Below are 23,387 nucleotides of genomic sequence, written 5' to 3' on the forward strand. Positions count from 1 at the left end.
AAGCTCCTCCTGCTGGACTACAAGATTTTGTTTTTCTGTCAATAGAGTGACTAAATTCACATCCTACACTCAGTAGGAACTTCTGGTTAATTACAGTGACTTAAAATAATTCAGACACTGTTTGTGTGGCAAGTGGAAATTTACAGAGTGGTCATTTTGTTGATCAGACTCATCTTGCTGCTTTGTCACTCGCCATCACCTCTTCTTAACTGAGTTTACTAGACTATATTCCCACTACTGTTAGGGTCACCTGAAGACTGAACACACACATGAAGAATCCATTTAATTGCCAAGATTTATAGTTGTGTTGCTCTTTATTCCCCTTTTGCACCCAAGCTTGTCTTCTGTGCCTGAAATTTACAGGAAAAGGAGAGGAGCTTGCTCCAACCGAAATCATCACTAGATTATGACCACAACTGTATGGAAAATCCTTGATTTTACAGATCCTGGCAAGCAGCAATCAACATCTAAAGCAAAATTCAGTGGGCTCTGGCAAAAGAAGAGTGTGTATAATTTCCCAAATAAATTAGCCATTTGTTTCAATGTAAATTTGGTACCACAATGCCTAGGGTGGAGAGTTGCCATTTTAAATGACTTTTTTGTTCTAATGGTCAGTAGTTTAAATTCCTGATATTACTGCTTCAGATCAAAATCTTTTTTCCCTGCCTTACTAATGAATCTGCTGCCAGTTTAGGAGGCTGCATAATAATTCAGCCAAGATCACTGCCCCAAAGCCCACCAACAGACAAATCTCACAGAAATCTATGGATACAATTCACTATCCAACTTCTATAGCACAATGAACTTTCAGATATCTGAGGAGAGAAATATAAAGAACCCAGTTTCAGAATATCTTATCAACATGGTTACTCCACTGAACACATCTCTGGGACTGATCACTTACCATTGGAGCGGTGAATACAGGTGTGCTGATTATCACTCAGGAAAAAACCCTCCTTGCATTGACATTCATAGCTGCCCATTGTGTTCACACAAATCTGCTGGCACCCTCCATTGTTATCCAGACACTCATCAACATCTGGGGAAAAAATGAGAATGTAATATCTACAGGCAGACTGTGTATTTAAAATAGTAAGCATCAACCAAAAGGCACTCCGGAAATTAGTTAATCCAAATTAAGCCATTTAATTTTTTTTCTCACATCACAGGTTTAAAGTTAACATTAAAAAAACCTATGGGGGGAAGAGGCCATCCAGCTTAAGCCACTATACATTCTGAGTTGCAAACTGATTTCCAAAGCACAATTAATGTTAATGTTTTAAAAGAGCTGTGAGTTGATTTGCCAAGAGTGCTGTTGTGCTCTCTCATTCCCTATCCATTTGGAAAGATATACTTTGGGCCTACAGTAATTTCTAGCAGGGGCAGCAGGCAAACACAAAGGGCATTACTGGGTGAAAAGAGTCTTTATAGAGTTCTAGTCTTGAACAGAACAGCATGTTTCAATTACTGAAGTCATAACCCCCTACTTTGTCAGTTTGTTTAATGTTGTTTAATGAAAGGAAGGCTTCTTAAAGCTAAATGTTCCATGTCTATATTGTCATTTTAATAGGCAAATATATAAAACCACAAAGGCAGCACTAGCTACTGGCTGTTTTAAGGGTCTCTTCCCTCCTCCTCTGCCCCCACTCAGTTATCTCGCTTTGACATTAAAATTTTTATACTGTTCTGTTTAACAGAGACATATGTTTTACCATTGGGAGAGCATTGACACTAAAAGGTATATTCAGTGTATCTGACCTGTATTCAACCTTGCAAGCACTCTCATCTTTTGCTCATAAAAGACTTCAGAGTATCCCTGTCCTCAGTTAACTCTTTGGACAATAGAGACTCTGCCACCCAAGAAACCCACAATGTGTTCCTTTTGCAAGGCATTGCAATCAAACAACCACGGGAAGTGCCAACATTTCAGAAAGGGACAAAAACTATAAACACCTCAGCAGGGTTGGCACAGCCACTGAAGTAATTATTTCTTTAGGAATGCCAGTGGTATATGAAATTACCAGATATGCTGCTGAGGCAGGTATACTGCATGCAGGAAATCTGAAATGTTAAAGAAACCTGATGGGTAATTAAGGCTGAAATGCAGGGCTGATTCATTCATCCATGAGGAGCCTGGCAACCTCAGACCATGGGGATCCACCTATGCTAGTGTGATGTTGACTGCTCAAGCTGCAGCACTATATAGGATGGGAAATGCAGTCCTTTGGGCAGGCACAGAGCACGGTAGTGAGGATAACTTGAGCCCTACAGAGTAATAATGTCTCCTCCTTTATCCTGGACCAGCATGGAAATATGTAGCAAGTTTTTTTCCCTTCCTTTTTTACCAGGAAGCTTTGAGGCCCTATTCCCTCAAGTTTCCCCCACAAACAATACTTCCCCCCCTCCCTCCCATTCTCAACATGTTATCACTTCTTCTTATCCCTTTGGGAGACTGAACCCCTTCAGCAGACACATCAAAGCCATTTGAGTTGCCCACGAGGAGAGACAATCTTGGCCACTGGAGCTGGGATGGGAGGGAGCCATCACATGACTTTGCAGGAGGCTGCAAGTGCGAGTGAACAGGCCTTCTGGCAATAATAATGTTAGTACTGACACAAATAGCCCTAATCCAATCTACAGAGTTTGGACTAAATGTCTTCAAAATTATGCATTGGATTGTAGACTCGTCCCTTTAGAAGATTAGCTTAACGCTAACTGGAGGGAAAAAAAGTCTCAGCTGATCTATATACAAAACCAAAATTTCACTACACAGTGAGAGGTTTTCCAAGCACTGCTGCTTATATTTTCACAAAACAACTTGAACAATTGCAGTTATGATGAATAATTCGAAACAAATACAATAATTTATAAACATGTTTTTCTGCTTGACAGTAAAAATCTGATGATTTACGCTTCTTACCACCAAACCTCCCCCATACTTTGTATCTTAGAACTAACGTTATTACAGTTCAGACTCTGAAAACAATTGGAGACATTTCTATGAGCAAAATGTTGTCAGTTACTTGCACTGAAATAATTAAAAAATAAAGACAAAGAGGAAGATTTGAGTGAAAGGGAGCAACTGAGATCTAGAATGCACATACATCCATACTGTAGAAACACCCACTCCTCCCCCACAATAAACTCCGGCTTCTGATTGCCTCGTACACTGTATAGCAGTTAGGCTATTTACTCTATTTAAGGCCTCAGCCCTACCATGGGATCAGCCTACTTATAGCTCATTGCATGACTGGGGCCTTAGAGGACAATACTCATATCTCCCTTATTATCCATGGTGTCAAGCACACTCTTGGCTAGAGCTGTCTGAATAATCCCTGGTCAGCCTGTTATTAACTCAGGTTAGGGCCTGAACCAAAGCCCACTGAAATCAGTAGAGAGACTTCTGTTAACTTCACCGGGCTTTTGATCAAGCCCTTGCAGATCTGGGAGAGTAATTTATGCATTTATTTTTGAAAAGTCTGGCCTTAATACTGAAGTCTAACTGTGGCGCCTTTGGTAGGGAGGTGTGGAGTTCAGCTCTCATTTAGGCACCAAAATAAGTCCCTAGGTTTTCAAAAGAGCTCTGCATGTTGGATGCTGACCATTTTTTTGAAAATCTGGCCAGGACTGAGCACATGAAAATCTGGTCCTCAATTGTTTGTAAAATCTGGAGGCAGATGCTCAGCTGATGGTAAATTGTCATAACAACAATTGATGATGCTGCAGAGACCAGCTGCCCATGAGAGGTTTATGGAAAACTACACAATCCAGATTCAAAAGGGACATTATGTCTCTCACATTAGCTGATCTCAGGCATCCTATCACAAGCACCTGCTCCAATCCTCCTATCTCCAATGGGAGAGCAGGGAAGTTGCTGGGGGAGGAAGGGAGAGGCAGGGGAAGGAGAAGGGAGATTTTAGGCTATATCTCTTCGGCTACAGTCCTGAATGGCTACAGTCCTGCTGCTCTACACTTCTCTACAAAAGGCACCACAGTTGAAGGCCTCCAGAAGTCGAACTCAGTCTAGAGCAGAACATCCAGCCCACAAATGGCCACAATTATGGCTAAAACAATGGGCAATGCGATGTCTGGAGTGGCAATGTGTGGGCAGTAACTCTAGCTATGTGCCTCTGTCCACAGGCAGACTGGGTATCATGCTCTGGCCATGTTCTGCAAAGTCAATGAGCACATGGAGGGAGCAAGGGGCAGCTTCAGGGCAGGACAGAGAGAGCCAGACAGGGAAGAAGTGTGGCCAACTCCAGGAAAGTTTGGAAAAGAGAAGAGTTATGTAAACATGGCTATATATTGAATTCTTTGCAAATTTATGCACAGCTTCATTTACCTAAAACCACCAGATATCTAGACCTAGAGTTTAGTGGGCATGGAATCATATTTAATAATTTGTTGAGATTAGATCATGTGCATAGTTTGGATTGTCGGTTGAGATGGGGCAGTGTGTGTGTGTGTGTGTTTGTGGTCATTACAGCTGATTGAAAATTTTATTTTTATTAAAACAGACAAACATGCTTTTTGCTTTTCAGTTAATGTATCTGCTAAACCTTTCAAAGCAGCCCACCTGTACTGCAACCATGGCTAATTCAGAGTATTTACCATGTGAAGATGGCACACCTTGTTTCAGCAGTGTCCCCAGGGCCTCAGCTTGAAATATAATTCTGATCAACCATATTTTTCGACACACTCCAGGAAAAAGCCAACAACCAAAGGACTCCTCTAAAATCAACCACATCTGAGACCAAAACTGGAAGCTTGCAGTGGAAACAAACTAAGCAGACTGATTGTCAGGGGAAGTACGTCCACTACCCACCCTCTTTTATTGCATTCTTTTTCCTGGGGAATTTCTTCTCTTCCTTCTTTCTGGGTTTCTGGCCTTGTGGTAATATTTTCATAAGCGCTTAAATGATGCAGGAATTAAAGGCTCATTTTCAAAAGTGAGTAAATCCCACTGACTTTCAGTGAGAATTAAGCTCCTAAGTCACTTTTGAGACTGGGACTCCTAAGTCATTGAGGAACTTTTGAATATTTTACTCTAAAACCTTTTCTTTAAAACTTTTGGAAGATGTCTCTCAGAACGTTGCTTTTACCAAAGTAGCACTGTAAGGCAGAGAGATGTATTGCTGGTAGCTATATAGTGCAGGAGCATCTCAAGCAAAACAAAACACCAATTCCAAGGGGGTGGGGGTGTTGGCTTATAAGAGAAATTGGTAGGGATGTCTGAATCCTAAAAAGTTTGAAAGTTTGATTTTGAATTTTAAAGTTAGTATGTTCTGAACCATTTTAGACAGGAAGTTGGCCTGCAAATCTCATGAGAAAAGGTTTTCCTGAGGTGGAAATACTGCATATAGCCACCCTTGTAGTATTTTGATACTTGTAATTCTGCTATAAAATGGAAAGGGTAAAAGTGCACAAAATGTAACCGATAAATACATACATACAGAATTCTTTAACATCGAAAAATGATGCAGGTTCATCAGATTTCATTCGAATCAAGTTTTCCTTCCCTAGAACTTAACTTAATTCTAATTTAGCAGTGGATCTTCTTATATTTAGCAGTGTTTTGCTCCTTCCACTTCCCTGTTCCACTCCTCAAGAGTGCACCAATGTTGCAGTGAAGTAGGCGTCCTGGAAGATCTGATTTCAATATGACTTTGGAGACTCCAAGATTAAATCTGGAAGTGGCTGTAGGAGTTGTGCAAATGGCATCAGATTAGATGTCAGACAGCAGTTCCTGCTGAAATGTTCACACAACAGGTGATATGTTTGTCAAAATAAGAGATGATGGCTTCCACCAGCTTAAGTGGTTGTGAAAGCAGGTTTGTAAGTGTAATCATTACTATTGGACCACCATATTTATTGGACCACCTATAGATAGCCGAAAAGTAGGTATTAGGAACATGAATGAATGAGAAATGGACATATCTGATTGTGGATGTGTAATAAGCATATCTTCAGGATGAGAGGGAATAGATCTCACAGAGAATTTAAGAGCATGGCCAAAATTTTCAAATGTGCATAAAACTATACACCTGAAAAACCTGGCCTCTGGAATAAAACAAGGAATGTGACAAAAATGAAGAAACATTGAATGAAAAGGAGAACAAAAGCCCTTGAGCTCAGTATTTAGCCATCATAGTGATGGAAACTTTATACAAAGCATAGATCAAACCAACAGATAACACACATCTTCAGAAGGAAGAAAAAAAAAGTACAGCTGTGAATGCTTACTAAAATACAACTTTAAAAACAGAAAGTATGAAAAGTGCTGTACTCTGCAAAAGCCAAACAAGTTTTGCAGAGAAAGGGAGAAATAAGAAACGCTGATAATTGCATCAGCTGGCAACTCATTAGTAATCTGGCTATTCCATCTTTCATGGATCTTTCTAATTAGAAATAATTATTCTCAACATCAATTTACCTGCCATGGCTCTATGTGGGAACCTGTTTTTCATCTCTCTTTTAATGCTTTTCCTCTTCTTTTGGTGTTTGGAGGCAATTAGATTTAGCTGAAAAGTTTGTCTTCATAACACAAATTCTTTAGAAAAGAAAAAGGCATTTATCCCTTCAAGGGTTTCTTTTATCTTAAAAGCGAAAACACATCTCAAAGATGGAGAATAAATTGCACAAATATATCCATTAACTGTATAGATTGTTCATTCTTTAGAACTGTCTTTTTATTATGAAGCTGTACAACATCTAGCACAATGGGACCTTGATCCCCCTGATGTGTCAAGCAGTATCCCACGTCCTATAAATAGTGTAATTTTTAGTGAGCTTTAATTATTAGTCAACTCCACAGTCACTGATGTAACGTAACTGGGTCATCATTTGCTCTTACATCTTTGATGGAAGCTCTTGAATACGGGAGTTTACAATTCACTTTCTGGGGCTGTTTGTACAAATACATTTGGATTTCTCAAATTTCCAGAGAAAATGAAACACAATAAGGCACAAATGTGGTTGAAGCAGATGCCTTTGAAAAGCAATAACTTGAGGGAAGTTTTAGTGGTATTTATCCAGCTCTAGTAATAAATCATCATCCCTAATCTAATCAACAAAAAAAATCCCTTTCGGATACGATAAATGCAGCCAGTCTGTCTGCTGAGCATCCAAGGCTAAGATAACAAACTAGTTTTCCCGAATCACTCCCAACCTTCTGTGCTGATATTTGGGTTATTCATTATGGTATTTTGTCCTTAAACTGGAACACCAAGAAAACAATAAGATAAAAAAACCCTTTTATATCCCCCACCCCGATTTAAAAAAAAATCAAATGTCTTTTCAGTGTCTGCAAATGGAGTTGAAGCCTGTGTTCGGTCATATCAGAGAATAATTTCACTCCCTTCAAACAGATAGCTTGATATTGGCTTGTGCAATGTCTGTCCATTTGCTGAACAGAAATAAAGTGCCTCAATGCTATTACACCAACAGAGCACATAGGTCAAGTCTGCTGATGTCATTTGTTTATTTCTTTCTCATAAACAACCGGGCACCACATTTTGCCCTTTTAAGACATCAAAAACTTTTCACGACTTTTAGCATTTCCAAAATAAACACCAAAGCTCACTAAAATGACATTTTGCTTGAAGCCTCTATACTCTTAATTGTTAATCATCTCTCATACACACACAGCCCTTGACAATACTAACTGAACACAGCACAATTCCCCAGCAGCGTTTCTAAATAAGTTAACCTGCTCTTTTGGCAAAATATTTTTAACATATATTTACATGAATAGATGTATTTTACTCTGCTCCTTTCTATCCAGGATGTCTTTTACTACTGCTTAGTAAAGGCCAATAGTCTCAAACTTGGATGCCTTTAAATTTAGGTTCCGAAATTCACACTAGGTGCCCACACATACCTAAATAAAGGTAACGTGCCTGCAGTTCCCATTGATTTCCAAGGGATCTGGTGCTGTCTAGCACTTTTGAAAATGAGACTGCTTCTATTCAGATGCCTAGCCATGGACTGAGGAGCCTAACTTTAGGCACCAATGTTTGAAAATATTGGCCAAACAGTAGTCTGTGGACTAAATTGTACCAGTTAGGTGCTGCTATACACTGGGTATGGAATCAGACCAACTCAGGGAAAGCTTGACAAGGGATTGTGTGCGCTGCCCAGTCTTCAGGTCAGGTCATCTTTTGTGATGGTCTTGAGTCCTTGCCATGCCCTTTGGGGCAATCGTTACCTCAGGCATACACAGAAAGCAGTCCCTATACTTCCCCATAGCTTCTGTCTGCCTAAACCCTTCTTAAATCCTCCCCAAAACTCACCCATGCCAGGATCATGAACAATATCTCTGTGTATGTGCACGTACTATCTCTACTGCTGCAGTCACTCTATTCTATCCATCTATATTCCATACTTATCTGTCATATCACACCTATATTTGATATCAATAAGACTTTGTTTTGAACAAAGTTAAACACAAATCTACAGGCTTCGACAACAAATCTCTCTGACGCAGATTCCCTATCTATAAAGTGGGCATAACACTTGGTTTGCACAATCTTCTTATTTAAAATATTAATAAATAAATAACTAAAAACATCCCCCTCTCCAATTTATCATTTTTGGGTGGGTACTGAGTGTGCTCGGAGAGCTGGAAGGTGTAGTGGTTACTGCACCTGATGTCCAGCCCCTTGCTTCCCTGACCTGGTAGCAGAGATTCCTGATCTTAGGCCAGGAATCTTCTGGCCTCCACTTGCATCTCGACCTCAGCCCTTAAAGAGCTGTGGTAGTGGGACCCAGCCCAGAGCCCTGTGTAAAGCAACACTGGCAAGGTTCTCTTGGCAGAGAGTCTAAGTCCATAGCCCTGGGCTACCTCGTACCTATATCCTATCAGTTTTGGGAGTGGTCCCTATAGTCCAAAAGGCCTGTAGTGTCTATCCTGGAGTAGCACCCCTTATGGACCTTTTGTGGCATCCTGACCAGCCTCAGGTCCCTCTGGACAGGGCCGGATATAATGCTGGAGGATGCCTAGTCCCACAATGCCCTTACAGTTAAATAGTAAAGTTCATTTACTGCTGGGTGTTCTCCAGTCTGCTTGACTCTCTCTTTTGGTCAGCAACGCAGTGCTTCTCACCTGGGGGCTGTTCTGTCTGTCAGGGTTGTAGTGAAGCTCCCCTCATGTAGAGAGGCAGAGCTACCTCCTCCCTCTTCGCTAGTCAGCCCTGAACTGAACTAGGCTCTGTCCTTTCCTTCCCCCTCCTGGTCTGGCATTGGCTGCAGGTATAGTAGGGCAGACTAGCTAACCCCAGAGGCTCTCTTTCATCTTTTTGTCTGCTCCTGTGCAGTTTCTCTGCACCATCACAGTAGTGTTTTCAAAAAACCTAATGGTATTAGTGCTCAGCTCCCAATTACATTTTAGTAAGACTTGTACACCTAACTCTATTAGGCTCCTTTGAAATTCTCAGCCATATCTAATACCAGACAGGCCTTAATGTAGTAACAACATTTTAAATGTTTATATGGGATACAACTCAAATATCACTGTTATACAGAATTAAGTAAAGTAGGGTCTCTCTAAAGCGTCTTCATTTCGAGTTAGGTCAAACTGAATTGAAATGTTTTGTGTTGGGTCAATCTGACATTATTCTGTGCTTGCTTGAACTGTCGCAAAGCCTCATGGAAGATGTAGTTCAGGTGAAAAATGCCCGCATTTTCCTATATGGGCTAGGATTCCAGGCTGGACTACATCTTCCATGATACCATCGTCCATGATTCTCCTGTCTGGCTGAAGCCTCATGGTGCATCATGTGATAACAATGCATCATTGGAAATATAGTCAAGCTGGGGGTCTGTCCTATAAGAAGAGAATGAAGACCTGAGATACCCGAACTACCATTCCCATGAGGCACAATGGCAGCTCAGGAAACAGATTAATGGCAAACCAAATTAAAATGAAATTTTTATTCAGTTTAATAAAATAAAATGGAATATTTCTATCTGTGAATTTTGAAAAAGTTTCATTTCAATCAATTTTTTTGGAACTTTTCCATAAAAAATGTTTATTTCTACTTTTCATCCCTGTTTGGGATGAAAGTACATTTCAAAATACCAGAATTTCCCACGAGATAGGAATTCCAATTTTCAACCAGCTCTAATGATCATAGGGGCACAATCCAGTACCAATGTCCAAAATATAATGGAAAGAGTTTTGAATGTGGAAAAACACTGTGGTGACAGAGGTGGAAGAGTGAGTTGCCAGTTGTAGAATGGGATAGTGGAAAGGACCTGTTTATGGATTTCTTCAATTTACAACCTGTAAAGGGATTTTATGCCAAGTAATATGACTATATAAAATATACTCTGAAAAATGTTTGACTACTTCCTTAATTTACATGTGTGTCAGATTTAGACACTAAGTACTGAACAAATTATTTATTTCAGATTTCAACAGAAGGATGATATACTGGAGATCCATAAGGCAAGTATATGCTTTTTAGCAAGTAAGAAAAAAGAACTGACCATTCCCACAGATGAAGCCGCAACATCGATAATGCCATGCAGGAAGAGTGATGGTGGTAATTGATTTTGGGTTGTCATAATCTTAGAAGGGACCATCTGAACTGAGGAGCAGAGATTCTTAATAACTGGGAAATCCCAGATGCATTGAAAGAATGTGGCTTTTGATCAAAGACATTTGGGACAGCATGAAAACTGTTTTAACTAGGTTTTGTTAGATATATAAGGAGCATTAAATTACACTTTAACGGGTTATATGCTCCCCTTCATTTCTGCAAGGGAAAAGAAGCAAAAAACCCAGACGATATCCTTGTTCGGAAGTGAGAGTGAATGAGTGCGGAGAGCTGTCTCCACAACACACTGCCTCGTTCCTGCCACCCTCACAAGCTCCGCACTAGGGGAAGTGTTAGGCTAAGGACCCATTTTCTCACTCTGTGCAGGGACAACTCTGCATTCCAACAAAGCAAAGTTACAAAGTCTATGATTCTAAAACACATAGGGGGCCAGATCCTCAGCCAGTGTAAACTGTCCTAGGTACAATGCAATTATATCAATTTATGCCATTTGAGGATCTAATCCAGAATTTCTAGTACCCTACATAGGAATAACCTGCATAGGAGATTATTCAGACTACAGACTATGTCTTAAAAAAAACCCCAAAAAACCAAGACTTTTCAGATTAAAAGATACTACCTACATGTAAGATTTTTTAAAAAAAAGTAAAATGAGACATCGTTCACTTTAATTGTGCCCTCTGTTACACAGATGTACATTTCTAGGTATCTTGTTAGAACTTCAGCTATGTGGCTTTCCCAGCTACCAAGACCTTAAGAACACATTTAATTAAAAAATGCTTCCATAGGTATGATACATTTAGGTCTTGTCTACACTAGAAAAATAAGTTGACCTAACATAGGTCAACTTACAGCCACCGCAGTAATCACCAGGAGCACGTCCACTGACCTAAAAGGGGCAGTGTGTGGAGCTGAGAGCCCAACAGGCTCCTGGTCTCCCAGTGAGCTGACCTCCCCAATCCCCATTCCCTGCTGAGAGCCAGCCCCGGGCTCTCCCCTCCCCATTCCCCGCTGGGAGCCAGGAGAAGCCCCCTGGGCTTCTCCCCTGCCCCCTCTCTGTAGGGAACCAGGCAGCCATGTAAATTTCACAGCTCAGCCATGCAATTGACAAGGCTGCCCATGCTCTTCCTGCCTGCTCCCAGGTGGGAGCAGAGACTAGCTGCTCAGCACTCAAGGGAGCTTTCTTGTCGATTTCATTGCTTCAGCCCAGCAGAACAATTGACAAGAATGACTGCCCCACAGCCAATGTAAGGGATGCAGTATCTACATTGATACTACATTGCCCTAACTGAGCCAACATAAGCCCTATACCTCTCGTTGAGGTCGTTTTATTATGTCGCCATACCTGAGCAGTTACAGAGTACCCATAGGGTCGGCTGTGGAGCCCCCTGGAGTTGCGCCTCCATGGTACTCCATATAGGGCTCCACCGACCCTCCCCGCCTCAGTTCCTTCTCGCCAGACAGTTCCAACAGTGGGATAGGTGGGAGGGTTTTGGAATGGACACGAGCAACATATCTTGAAGACCAACGGTTACAGAAGGTTAGTAACCGTTTTTTCTTCTTCGAGTGCTTGCTCATGTCGATTCCAAGTAGGTGGCTCCCAAACCATACCACCAGAGGAGGGGTCAGAACTCAAACTCCCGCAGACTGCAGAACTGCTCTTCTGAAAGCGGCATCATCCCTAGCCTGCTGAGTGATAGCATAGTGCGTTGTGAAGGTGTGGATCGAGGACCATGTTGCCGCCTTGCAAATGTCCTGTATCTGCACCTGCTCCAGGAATGCTGCAGAAGATGCTTGGGTCCTTGTGGAATTGGAACTTATTGCTGGCGCTGGCATTTTCGCCAAGTCATAACACTCCCTGATACACGAAGTGATCCAAGATAAGATGCACTGAGACAAAACTGATTTCCCATTCATTCTATCAGCTACCACTACAAACAGCTGAGACGCCTTCCTGAAAGGATTGGTCCTTTCAATGTAAAGGGCTAGAGCCCTTCTGACATCGAGAGTGTACAACCTATTCTCCCTACTATTAGCGTGTGGCTTTGGGAAGAAAACTGGGAGGAAAATGTCCTGATTAGCATGGAAATAAAAGACCACCTTTGGCAGAAAAACTGGATGAGGGTGAAGCTGGACCTTATCCTTGAAGAAAACCACGTAGGGAGGCTCCACAGTCAGCACTCTGAGCTCAGATACCCTTCTGGCCAATGTTATGGCTACCAGAAAGGCCACCTTCCAGGATAAGTAGAGGAGCAAACAAGATGCAAGAAACTCAAACGGGGGGTCCGTTAGCTTTGAGAGGACATGGTTAAGGTCCCATTGGGCCACTGGCGATTGTGTTGGCATGTACAATCTGTCCAACCCTTTCAAGAACTGTTTAACCATAGGGTTATCAAAAACCGAGCAGACCACCTCCCCAGGGTGGAATGCTGAAATGGCTGTCAAATGGACCTTAACTGAAGACCCCAATAAGCCTTGCTGCTGCAGGTGGAGCAAATAGTCAATAGCATCGGAATTGACACTTTCAAATGCGGGATACCCTTTGCTGCTGCCCACATGGAAAACTGCTTCCACTTTGCTCAGTAGGTAACCCTAGTGGAGGGTTTCCTACTACTAAGGAGAACCTCCCTGACTTGTTCTGAACACACTAGTTCCTTCAGGTTCAACCATGGAGTTTCTATGCTGTGAGGTGCAGCGTCCCATGGCTGGGGTGCCTCGGCATGCCCTTGTCGTGGGTGAGCAGATCCAAGAGAAGAGGCAGTGTGATCGGTGTTTCCACAGAAAGATCGAGCAGGGTCATAAATCAGTGCTGACGGGACCAAGCCAGCTATTAGAATTACCGTGGCCCTGTCCTGCCGGATCTTCACCAAAACCCTGTGGATAAGAGGGGTCAGTGGGAAGGCGCAGAACAGCTGGTCTGTCCATGGGATGAGAAATGCGCCTGCAAAGGACCCGGGGCTGTGCTTCTGAAAAGAGCAGAACTTCCTGCATTTCTTGTTGAGTTCTGTGGTGTTCCCACCTGGGGAACGCCCCACCTCTGGAAGATATTGGCCAAGATATCTGATTGAATCGACCACTCGTGGATGAGGAAGGACCTGCTGAGGTTGTCTGCCAATGCGTTTTGGCACCCCGGAAGGTATGATGCCACAAGGTGAATTGACCGCGTGATGTAGAATTCCCACAGACTGAGGGCTTCCTGGCAGGGGAGCAAATTCCACCCTGATTGTTTCTATAAAACATCGCTGCTGTATTGTCCGTCAAAACGATAACACCTTGCCTATTAGGTAGTCCTGAAAAGTTTGGCATGCCAGATGTACTGCTCTTAGCTCCCTAACGTTGATATGTAGCAGCAGGTCTGACTGGGTCCATAGGTCGTGTCTTGAGATCACCCAGGTGGGCCTCCCACCCCATGTCTGACACATCTGTGACCAGACATAAAGATGGTTGGGGCGACAGGAAAGGGAGTCCTGTACATACCCATTGAGGCTTGCATCACCAGTCCAGAGACCTTGTCTATGGCATCGTATCGTGTACTGGGAGATATGCTGTGGCTAACCAGGCCTGCAGCAGCCTCATTCGTAGCCTCGTGTGCTGGATCACATAAGTGTACACCGCCATATGTCCCAACAGTTTTAAACAGTTCCGAGCTGTGGTAAGGGGATACTTTTTCAAGCCTTGTATCATGTCTCTCATAGCCAGGAACCAAGGTCGGGGAAAGGACACCCTGGCCTGACTCAAGTCCAGCACTGCTCCAATGATTTCTATTCTCTGTGTGGGAACCAGTGTCGATTTCTGCTCATTGATCATAAAACCCAGTCTGTCGAAGGTGACTTTATCACCACGAGGTGTGCCTCCACCCGGGCCCTGGTGCGCCTCTTGACCAGCCAATCGTTGAGGTAGGGAAACATCTGAATCCTCTGCCTCCTCAAGAAGGCTGCGACTATCAACAGGCATTTGATGAAACACTTGGGGTGCCGCTGACAGACCGAAGAGCAGGACCATGAACCGTAGAAGCATCTGATCGACTACAAAGTGGAGGAACCTCCTGTGTCTTAGCACAATGGCCACGTGAAAGTATGCGTCTTTCAAGTTGAGGGCGATATACCAATCTTTTGGATCCAGGAAAGGAATGATGCAGGCCAGGGAGACCATGAGGAACCTCACTTTCTTCACAAACTTCACTATGCTGTGTTCCGCCATTATGCCAGCTCCCTTGATTGCAGCATGGCGCAGCAAAGTATCCTACCAGAGAGGAAGGAACAAGGCTGCCCTCCCCCAAAACCTTGTGCGAAGGATAACAGATTACCTACATGAAAGTTTCCATGAGATATCAAATGATGATTCTCGGAGCATATCTTATCACATAAATCTATTCCGGGGGTAATCCCCCAGCAAAGTCCACTAAACACCTGAAATCCCCTTCCTGGTCCTCCCCCACCATTTAAAAGGGCAGAACTGCTAAGAAGAAGAAAAAAAAAAACCCTTACCAGATGTGCCTTCCCCGAGATCATTATTGCTGTCCTGTGTGCTGCTGGGGTCAGGAATAGGAATAGGTCCTGACTGTCTGGGAGAATGGACACCCCGCTCTCCTGCATCCTGCTCTCCTCAGCCTCCTCCTCCTTGTCCACCGAGTCCTCATCATTGTCCATGGACTGTTATCTAGCAGAGGTATCGATGTTGCGCGGCAGCACCGTGGTGGAGTCGCCACCAAGAATTGCATGCAGCTCCTCGTAGAAGCAGCATGTTTTGGACGAGGAGCCAGAATGGCTGTTAGCTTCCCTGGCTTTCTGATATGACTGCCACAGCTCTTTGATCTTCACGCGGCACTGCTGTGTGTCCCTGTTGTGTCCCTTCTCCAGCATGCCCTGGGATATCGTCCCATAAATCTCCAGATTCCTTTTGCTGGCTCTGAGCTGAGCCATAACGGATTCCTCGCCCCACAGATCGATGAGATCTAAGACCTCTGGTCGACTCCATGTTGGAGCGCCTTTGGGCCTTGCAGTAGCCATAAGGAGTACAGCGACAAAGCTCTCTCCATGCTAGCCACACAGGAAATTCAAATTCAAATTTTCCCAGGGGATGAGGGGAGGGGCCGTTTCCGGGAAGCATGACCATGTAACAGCAGAGTGCGAATGTCCAGAGCGGTCATAATGGGGCATTGTGGGATACCTCCTGGAGGCCATTAACATCGAATTACGTTACACTCTGTCTACATTGACGCAAAATCGACCCAATAAATTCGAATTAGGCGCTACGCCACTTGCGGAGGTGGTTTTATTACGTCGACTTTTTGCCGCAGTTTAAGTCGATGGAACTGCCGTGCCAGTGTAGATGCAGGCTTTCGGAGATCAACGTAAGTGACATTATGTCGACCTCTGTCACCAGTGCAGACCAGGCCCTACTTGGAATCGACATGAGCAAGCACTCAAAGAAGAAATTACAGTGGCTGTTCATTGGAATCTTTTTACTTTTGATTCATGTTGACTTTCACCACCTGAGTTATTCATTTGAGTTTTGATTTCAGACTCACATAAACTGAAACTCAGTCTAAGCCTCCAATGTTCATGTGATTTCACACCACAGGAGTAAGCTTTACCATGCTTTCAACATGCAATCATAAATAGACATGAGAGACTGGGCCTACAATCACTCAAAATATTCCATTGAAGTCAACAGGAGTCTTTCCAGTCATTTTAAACCAAGCTGAATCAAGTGCTTTGAACTTCATCACTTTTTCCAACTGAGAGTCTCAAAGCTTTTCAAGCCCTAAATTACTTGTGCCCTCAGTCACAAAGGAAGCCTCTGGCACAGAGAATTCAGATTCTTCAACTCCCTAACCTGTTTTTGAAGCACTAGGGCATGCTTTTTTCTGTAAATCAGTAAAGGGATGTGCAGCTCAATTTTACCTGTCATATTAACACTTTTTAATGCATCTCTGCCTAGTTTCAGAAGCAGTTTCTCACATACATCTTCAACATAAATGAAAGAGAGAGTTAAACAATGAAGTTACTCAATGCTTCTAACGAGCATTAAAAACAGTTGAATTCCCCAGCCGAGTCTAAATATGGCAGCACGTAGATTTTATCATAGTGAATTAGAAGACTTTTTTTAATATAGAGCTGAAATGCTATACACAGTGTCAGTTTTCTTTAGTAGTCATTAGTATTTATCTGAAAAACATGTTTTAGGTACTTTTATATCACATTATAACTAACTAATGGAAAAGATTTCTAGTCCATATTTATACCATTTCAACCTGGAAAAATTGTACAAATTTTTATATTTGCTTTTGTAAATAATGAGGCTTGTAATGACAGTAAATCAGGAATATTTACAAAAATCAATTTAAACACAATATTTGCAGAATCACAGACATTTAAAAAATTCAGGCATATTTAAATAATTTGGGTATTTTATTTTTAAACCTGATTTAACACTGAGGAAAAACAGATGTAGAAGCCTTAGTACATCACGTATCTCCAATATTATGTTTTTAATGTATACCAGAGATTCCCGGATCTTAGGAAAGGCATCCTTTGGTGTGGCATATTTGTAAGACTGAAATCTTAATAAATAATAATAATAATAATAATAAATAATAATAAAACAATATCTGTCCTTCCCACTTAACATTCTTCAGTGCTTTGTCCATTCTGTTTTAAATGACTCAAGGAACAGGGCTTCAAATACTTTGCTTAAGAGATTATTTCATTGTCTAATACTCATTATTATAAATACTTCACTCAGTGATATTCAGCAAAATTTTTCCCTAGCTATGAAACAATGTCTCTTTGGTTCTCACCCCCCTAATCCCACACCTGTAAAGGGTTATCATATGCCTCCTCAGTTCTCATCTATATAATAAAACTTCAGGAATATTACTCTGTTGGCTGTTATGGCTGTAGCATCAGTGTGAAGAGAAGAAAATAACTACCAGCATAGTTGAGAGATCTTTTTGTTCAGAATTTCACCAGATTCAATCAGTGAGATTCACAGTCTGTTACAATCCAATATCAGCCATTTTGAGTTTACAAATTACACCCATGCAGTGTACAGATTCAGTAAAGCATGTATGTATGTCATGCCAAAAGTCCTAGATCACTGTGATATCAAAGGCAACTCAACCAATCACCATCCTTACTTTACAGCTAATTTATATGCAATGATTTCATTAGTTGTATAAGGGAGACTGCACACTTGGCTCAATTGCCATATCTATGCACCTAACTGCCACCCACACAAATCTGCAAGCACAACTCCCTAGACACAAAATCAACCACCCAAACAACACAACCAGCATAGACAATAACACCAAACACATATAGCCCTTTATGACAACACACACACCCTTCAATCACCACTCACATAAAATCAACACATAACTTTCAGGATTGTTACTCTGTGTGTCATTCTGAAACCTAGAATGTCTGTTGTGTCAGTGTGAAGCAATGGAAACAGCTACAAGCATGACTGAGAGCTCCTTTTGTTTAGGATATCACCAGGTCCAGTCATCACTGGCCCTGGGCGAACCAGATGGAACGTTGGTGTCCAAGATTCTGTGGCAACTGGAATGTGACAGTTGATCAGAGGAGTAGGAGTAACAACTACATGGGGGTAACAAACAGGTAGTTGTACCTCCAGCAGGGGACAGCTCTGTGCAAAAACTTTGGGGATCATGTACAAACAAACAGCAATGTTGCTCACTACAGCACAGCACAAGGAAACAAGAGCCCCCATTTTTGGCTTTTTTACATACATGGCATTATGAAATACACTTACGTGACAGCATGGGATTTTAGTTACTAGTTTATTTAAAGTTATGTATGATCAGTTCTTTCAAGATTTTCTGTATATTTCAGTCTCTGCATCCCCTTAATAATTTATCTTTGTTCTTCTCCAAAGTTCTTCCAATTTTTCAAACCATCATTTTGGTACTACCAAGTCCAGAAATGCATTTATTTATTTTTAGATTTTACCTGCGGTCTTCCGAATGCCATATTGAAACGGTGCTATCATCATTTTGTCCATATGTTTGTTTTGGTATCATAAGGCTAGAGAATTCTTCCTTTTTAGAGTAATGTTATATCTTGTAATCTGATGTGTTTCCAATGTGTAATACATAGTGAGATATTGTCATTTCTTTGCATGGAAAGGGCCTGGTCCAAAAGTGCACTGAAATCAGTGGAAAGAGTCCAAATGACTTCTGTAGGCTTTGATCAGGCCCAAAGTGTCTTAGGCTCTGCTCTCGCAATATGATCCAGTCCTTTATACCTGCACATAGTCTCACTGAAGTCAATGAGACTCTACATGGGTGCAGGAGTCCACTATGAATGTCAAACTGCAAGAACAGAGACGTAGAAAGAATAGAAGAAATCAAGATTCTAGGACCTGTTTAACAGGAGTACTGATCATCATCTTTTCCTTTTAGTGCTCATCCATTTTAGGACTTGTCTAAACCAGTGGTCCCCAAACTGTGGGGCGTAATTCCTGGGGGGGGAGGAGGGGGCAAAGAACGTTCGGGGGGGAGGGGTGCCTGACAACTGCTTTGTCCCCAGCTCTGCCCTGTCCCCACCCCCACTTGTGCCCTGTCCCTACCCCTGCCTTGGCCCCCAACTCTCAGCCCCAGCCGCACTCCCTGCCACCAGCCACAGCTCTGACCCTTGGTTGCCAGGGGGGTGTGGCCAGGTAAGGGGGGACGCAGACCAAAAAGGTTTGGGCATCACTGGTCTAAAACAGAGTTAGTGAACAGCAAGCTGTTGTGTAAATCTATAGTGCACTAGGCTGTTGTGCTCTAACTGCCATGTGAATCCTACTAACCACACACTAAATGTTCTGCAGTGTGCTTTGATCTACTGCAATTTGAACTACAGAACTTTTCGAGTTAGTGAGCGGAACACTAGTTCACTGTAAATGCCCCAGCTTGCCATGCACTAACTCTTTGTTTAGACAAGCCCTTAGAAAAAATATGATTACATTTTATATTACTGTTACTCTAATTATACTATACTTGCACTGCAATTACACTGTAGTTACCCTTTTTGATAATTCCTAATAAAACCAGAATGTTAACTAACAGTCTAAATATAAGGATAACATAAGAATAACATAATTACTACAGTTGGATTCTAAAGTTTATGTATTAAATATGAAACCAAAGAGATAAATATACAGTCATATAGTAAAGGTCTCGTTATGTGAATTAGTGATAATTAGTTATCAAGAAACATAGCTAACGCATAAGTACATTCTAAATGCTATGTAACTACAGTGTAATTACAAATACTCTATTATAAATCAAAATGAACAATAATTTAACCAATCCACCCTTACAACTCTCCTCCCAGTCACCTGTGCCCTCCTTATTTCATTGGATCCCACAAAAATAGCAAGTGCTCAGATACTATAGTGATGCAGGCTAAAAGTAGTTAATTGACAGACACACCATTCTGGGTTTATATAAAGGCCAGGCCACATATCCGATTACACTTAACTGGATCGACATGCATATCCCACCTTAAAGTTTCTGTCTGATTTAATGAGAGCCAAATACATATCAAGGAGCAGAATCTGGCTTCCAGATTACTGGCTCATGCTAACACATGGCAGAACATATCTGTGAGTGGCAGTGTCTACATGAGCCACTATCTTAGTTTGATTGACTGCCTCCTTTAGGGGAGTATTTAAAAATCACAGGAAGACTAGCAGAAATAAGAGGCAGAAATCAATTTTGCTGCTACACCACTCATGGGTTTTTTATTTATGAGAGGCTGAGAATCTGCCTTCCTAGTTGACGGTGACCCAGATCTATTCCACAATTTTTATTATTTTCTCAAAGCTCAGAACATTTACAATTGAGTTGATCCAAACTTGCTTTCATTTTGGTACCTTTTAGGGTCATGGTGTGTGAAAAGAGCAAGCACATAGCAAGTTAATATGTAAAGAAAGATCTGTCACGTATACACAGGAGGTTAATTTTGAGTATCCAAATATTTAAGAGGTGCTGAGAAGGAAAGCTTTTATGTAAAGGCCCATGGGAATTGGCAGAAGGAATGTCTTATGGCAAAAGCTCAGGACCCAGAACCTATCTTCCATGAGCTTTAGATTAATGATAGTTTTCCCACTAATTTCAATGGCTCTGGATCAGTCCCTTTAAAATCAGAATTCCTGGCTCTACATTAAACTTTCTGTGTGAAACACTGGACAATAATGTAGGGATACTTTTTCAAAAGTACCCTCTACCTTGGGCTTCCAAGCTTGCTATACCTCAGGCCCAAATTTTTAAAGGTGCTGAGCACTTACAGCTCCAGTTGATGTCCATGGGATTGCAGCTCTGAAAATTCAGGCTCAGGTGACTGAAATTGGGTACCTAAAGACTCAGGGATCCAAAAATTAGAGCTCACTAACTTTTCTGTGCCTCAGTTTACCATATGGTATACAAAAATGGTGATAATACTTCCCACCCACCTGCCAATTTAGCCTCAGTTTAAGAGAGAGATTGTCATGGATGGTCTATGGTCTATGAACAATTTCCTTGGATTTATGGGAAGGTCTTACATGTTATGTGGGCCACATCCACACAATATATTGTGACAGGGGCTACCGGAGGGTGGTAGAAGGGCGCTACGTTAGCCCAAGAATGATCAAGGCCCTGTTCCCCTAGCAACTGCCCAAGGCTCCCTCCAGGCTAATCAGGGTCAGCTGAGGCCAGAGCCAGCTGGGACCAATTAGGGTCAGCTGAGGCCAGAGCCAGCTGAGACCCATTAAGCACTGCCTGGGAGCAGATATGAGCTCTCTGCCAGCCAGGCAGTGTGCTCTTGGAGTTAGAAGGAGAAGGAGCTTTGGAGAACAGTGAGTGGCAGAAGCCAGAGGAAAGCAGGGGGGCTTCCCCGGTGGAGTGGCCACTTAGCCCCAACGGGGTCCAGGGTAGGGAAGCAGCCCAGAGAAAAGACTTGCGCATTTCCTTAGAGCAGCAGCCAGCCACTGCTGTCAGCCAGGGCCTCTGGGCTGGTGTCCGAAGGAGAGGGCGGGCTCGGACACCCCCTACCCCCAAACCCTAGAACCCAAGGTCCCAAGGGCACTACTCGGCCTGCGAAGACCTGCGGGAAGACTGGTCCGAAGGGAGACGGCCGCCATCTTGAGACTGGTGGGAGTCCCGGGCGGCCATTTTGTGGCCTACCACAGTGAAAAAGCGCTCGGCCCAGGGGAGCACGGAGGCCACCCCATCATAATATATACTACCTTAGTGGTCCTGAGGATGTCACATGGGCCACAGCTGTGTGCTGATTGGGCCTCCAGTGGCCCATGGGTTGAAAACCACAGGACTAGAGTCATGCTAAGAAAGTCTGAGGTACTCAAGATGCTGCACTTAGACTTTTTTTGCAAACTAGTACTTCTATTAATAGGTGCACAAACTATCAACAGATAAAGTGTGCCTGGAATTCACAAGCCTCAGAGCCACCTGGGCTGTGGCTTGGATCACTTTTTTTCTGGGCCAAACCTAAGTGGCACTGTCTCTCTGTGTGCCAGGTTGCAATGCCACTCACTCTAATTTGGAGAGGGGTTGATGTAGGGACTTATGGGTTAGGGGGTCAAGCTGCTGGCAGTGGAAGGCTCACCTGAGAGGGGATGAGAAGCATCAGACATGTGTGTGGGCAAATCTATACTCCATCACTTTAAGCAGCACTTTGCAGCCCTTGCTGGACAACACAAAATAAACTTTTCTAGATAAGTCAAAGACCTGATGTTTGTGATTTGAATGAAGGGACTCCTGGAACTTTCCATGCTTACCATGTGGCCAGTAGTAAGAAGTGGATGAGGGAGAAAACCCTAAAACATAAAACTAGCCATGAGGATGGGAGAGGGTCAAGAGGGGGAGCAACATCAGAATTAATCCTATAATTATATCCCTACATTGAAGGGGAGCTTTGAGGCTTAATTTCCTTAGTATTTGTACAGCACATGGAGACCCATGCATGGAGGATGTTTGTACATGCAGATTACTATTGTTTAATATTAAATGCAGGTACTTAATTTTGGCATCTGAATACTACAAGGATGGGTGCCTTAGGTGTGTTTTGTCATTGTAATAATTAATTTGAGGCACAGATCGGTATCAAAGAGGACCAGTGACCATTTTAAAATGATGTAACACTGTTAAAAGTGAAATTAATTTTCTGAGCAAGTAGGAAGTTGGAAATATTTTCCAGACATTAGAAGTCAAACATTAGAAGTAGCAGTTTCAATCATACAGTGAGAGGGTTTGGAAAAAAGGCTTAAAAGGTGCCTGTAAAATAAACATGCATTCACCTGCTTCAACCCATGGAAACTTTCCATTTGTGTATGCAGATCAGTTACCCATGCACCTTACTTCAATCTGTAGTGTGGATTTTTGGTGCTGCACCCATTGCAATTCATATGGAAAGTCTAGCCTCCTTGTAGACCTCAAAACAACTGCTAAGCCCTGAAACCCTTACTCATGCAAAATGCTCACTGTAAAAGAGGCGTCAGGGTTTGGACCAATAGCTTTAGTCGATAAAAATGTGTGGTTTTGCATGTGTTTTAATAAAAAAGAAGAATTATGACAATAAAGCCATTTGGTTTATATATCCCTCCTTTGATTGCCAAGAGGTTTCAGTTAGATTTGCAACTATGAAAAACTAAGATAATTTATGATTGATAATATCATTCAATACATCTCTAGTGTATTAGAGGATGACTGTACCGAATAGTCTGATCACCTACCCATCACCTGGATTTAGCAAAGGAGGGAGAGGGCTATTGGGGAAGGACCAAACGAATGGCCAATCATTCAGTTTCTCTTTAAAATAT

At 42.4% G+C, this 23,387-nt stretch overlaps 1 protein-coding gene across 4 annotated transcripts in view; it reads right to left on the reverse strand.

The window, feature by feature from the left end:
• The window catches only part of SCUBE1 (signal peptide, CUB domain and EGF like domain containing 1), a 295,960-nt gene that overhangs the window by 224,633 nt on the left and 47,940 nt on the right, over positions 1-23,387 (reverse strand). For all 4 annotated transcript variants that reach the window (XM_067559336.1, XM_067559335.1, XM_067559338.1 and 1 more), the window contains exon 4: positions 905-1,039. In XM_067559336.1, coding sequence (XP_067415437.1) covers positions 905-1,039 — 135 coding nt within the window. The remainder of the gene's footprint in view (positions 1-904; positions 1,040-23,387) is intronic.

This window comes from Emydura macquarii, unplaced genomic scaffold (genome assembly GCF_026122565.2).
Source record: "Emydura macquarii macquarii isolate MOO-44397 ecotype Brisbane River unplaced genomic scaffold, CSIRO-AGI_Emac_v2 contig_2205, whole genome shotgun sequence".
In the NCBI taxonomy this organism is placed as follows: domain Eukaryota; kingdom Metazoa; phylum Chordata; order Testudines; family Chelidae; genus Emydura; species Emydura macquarii.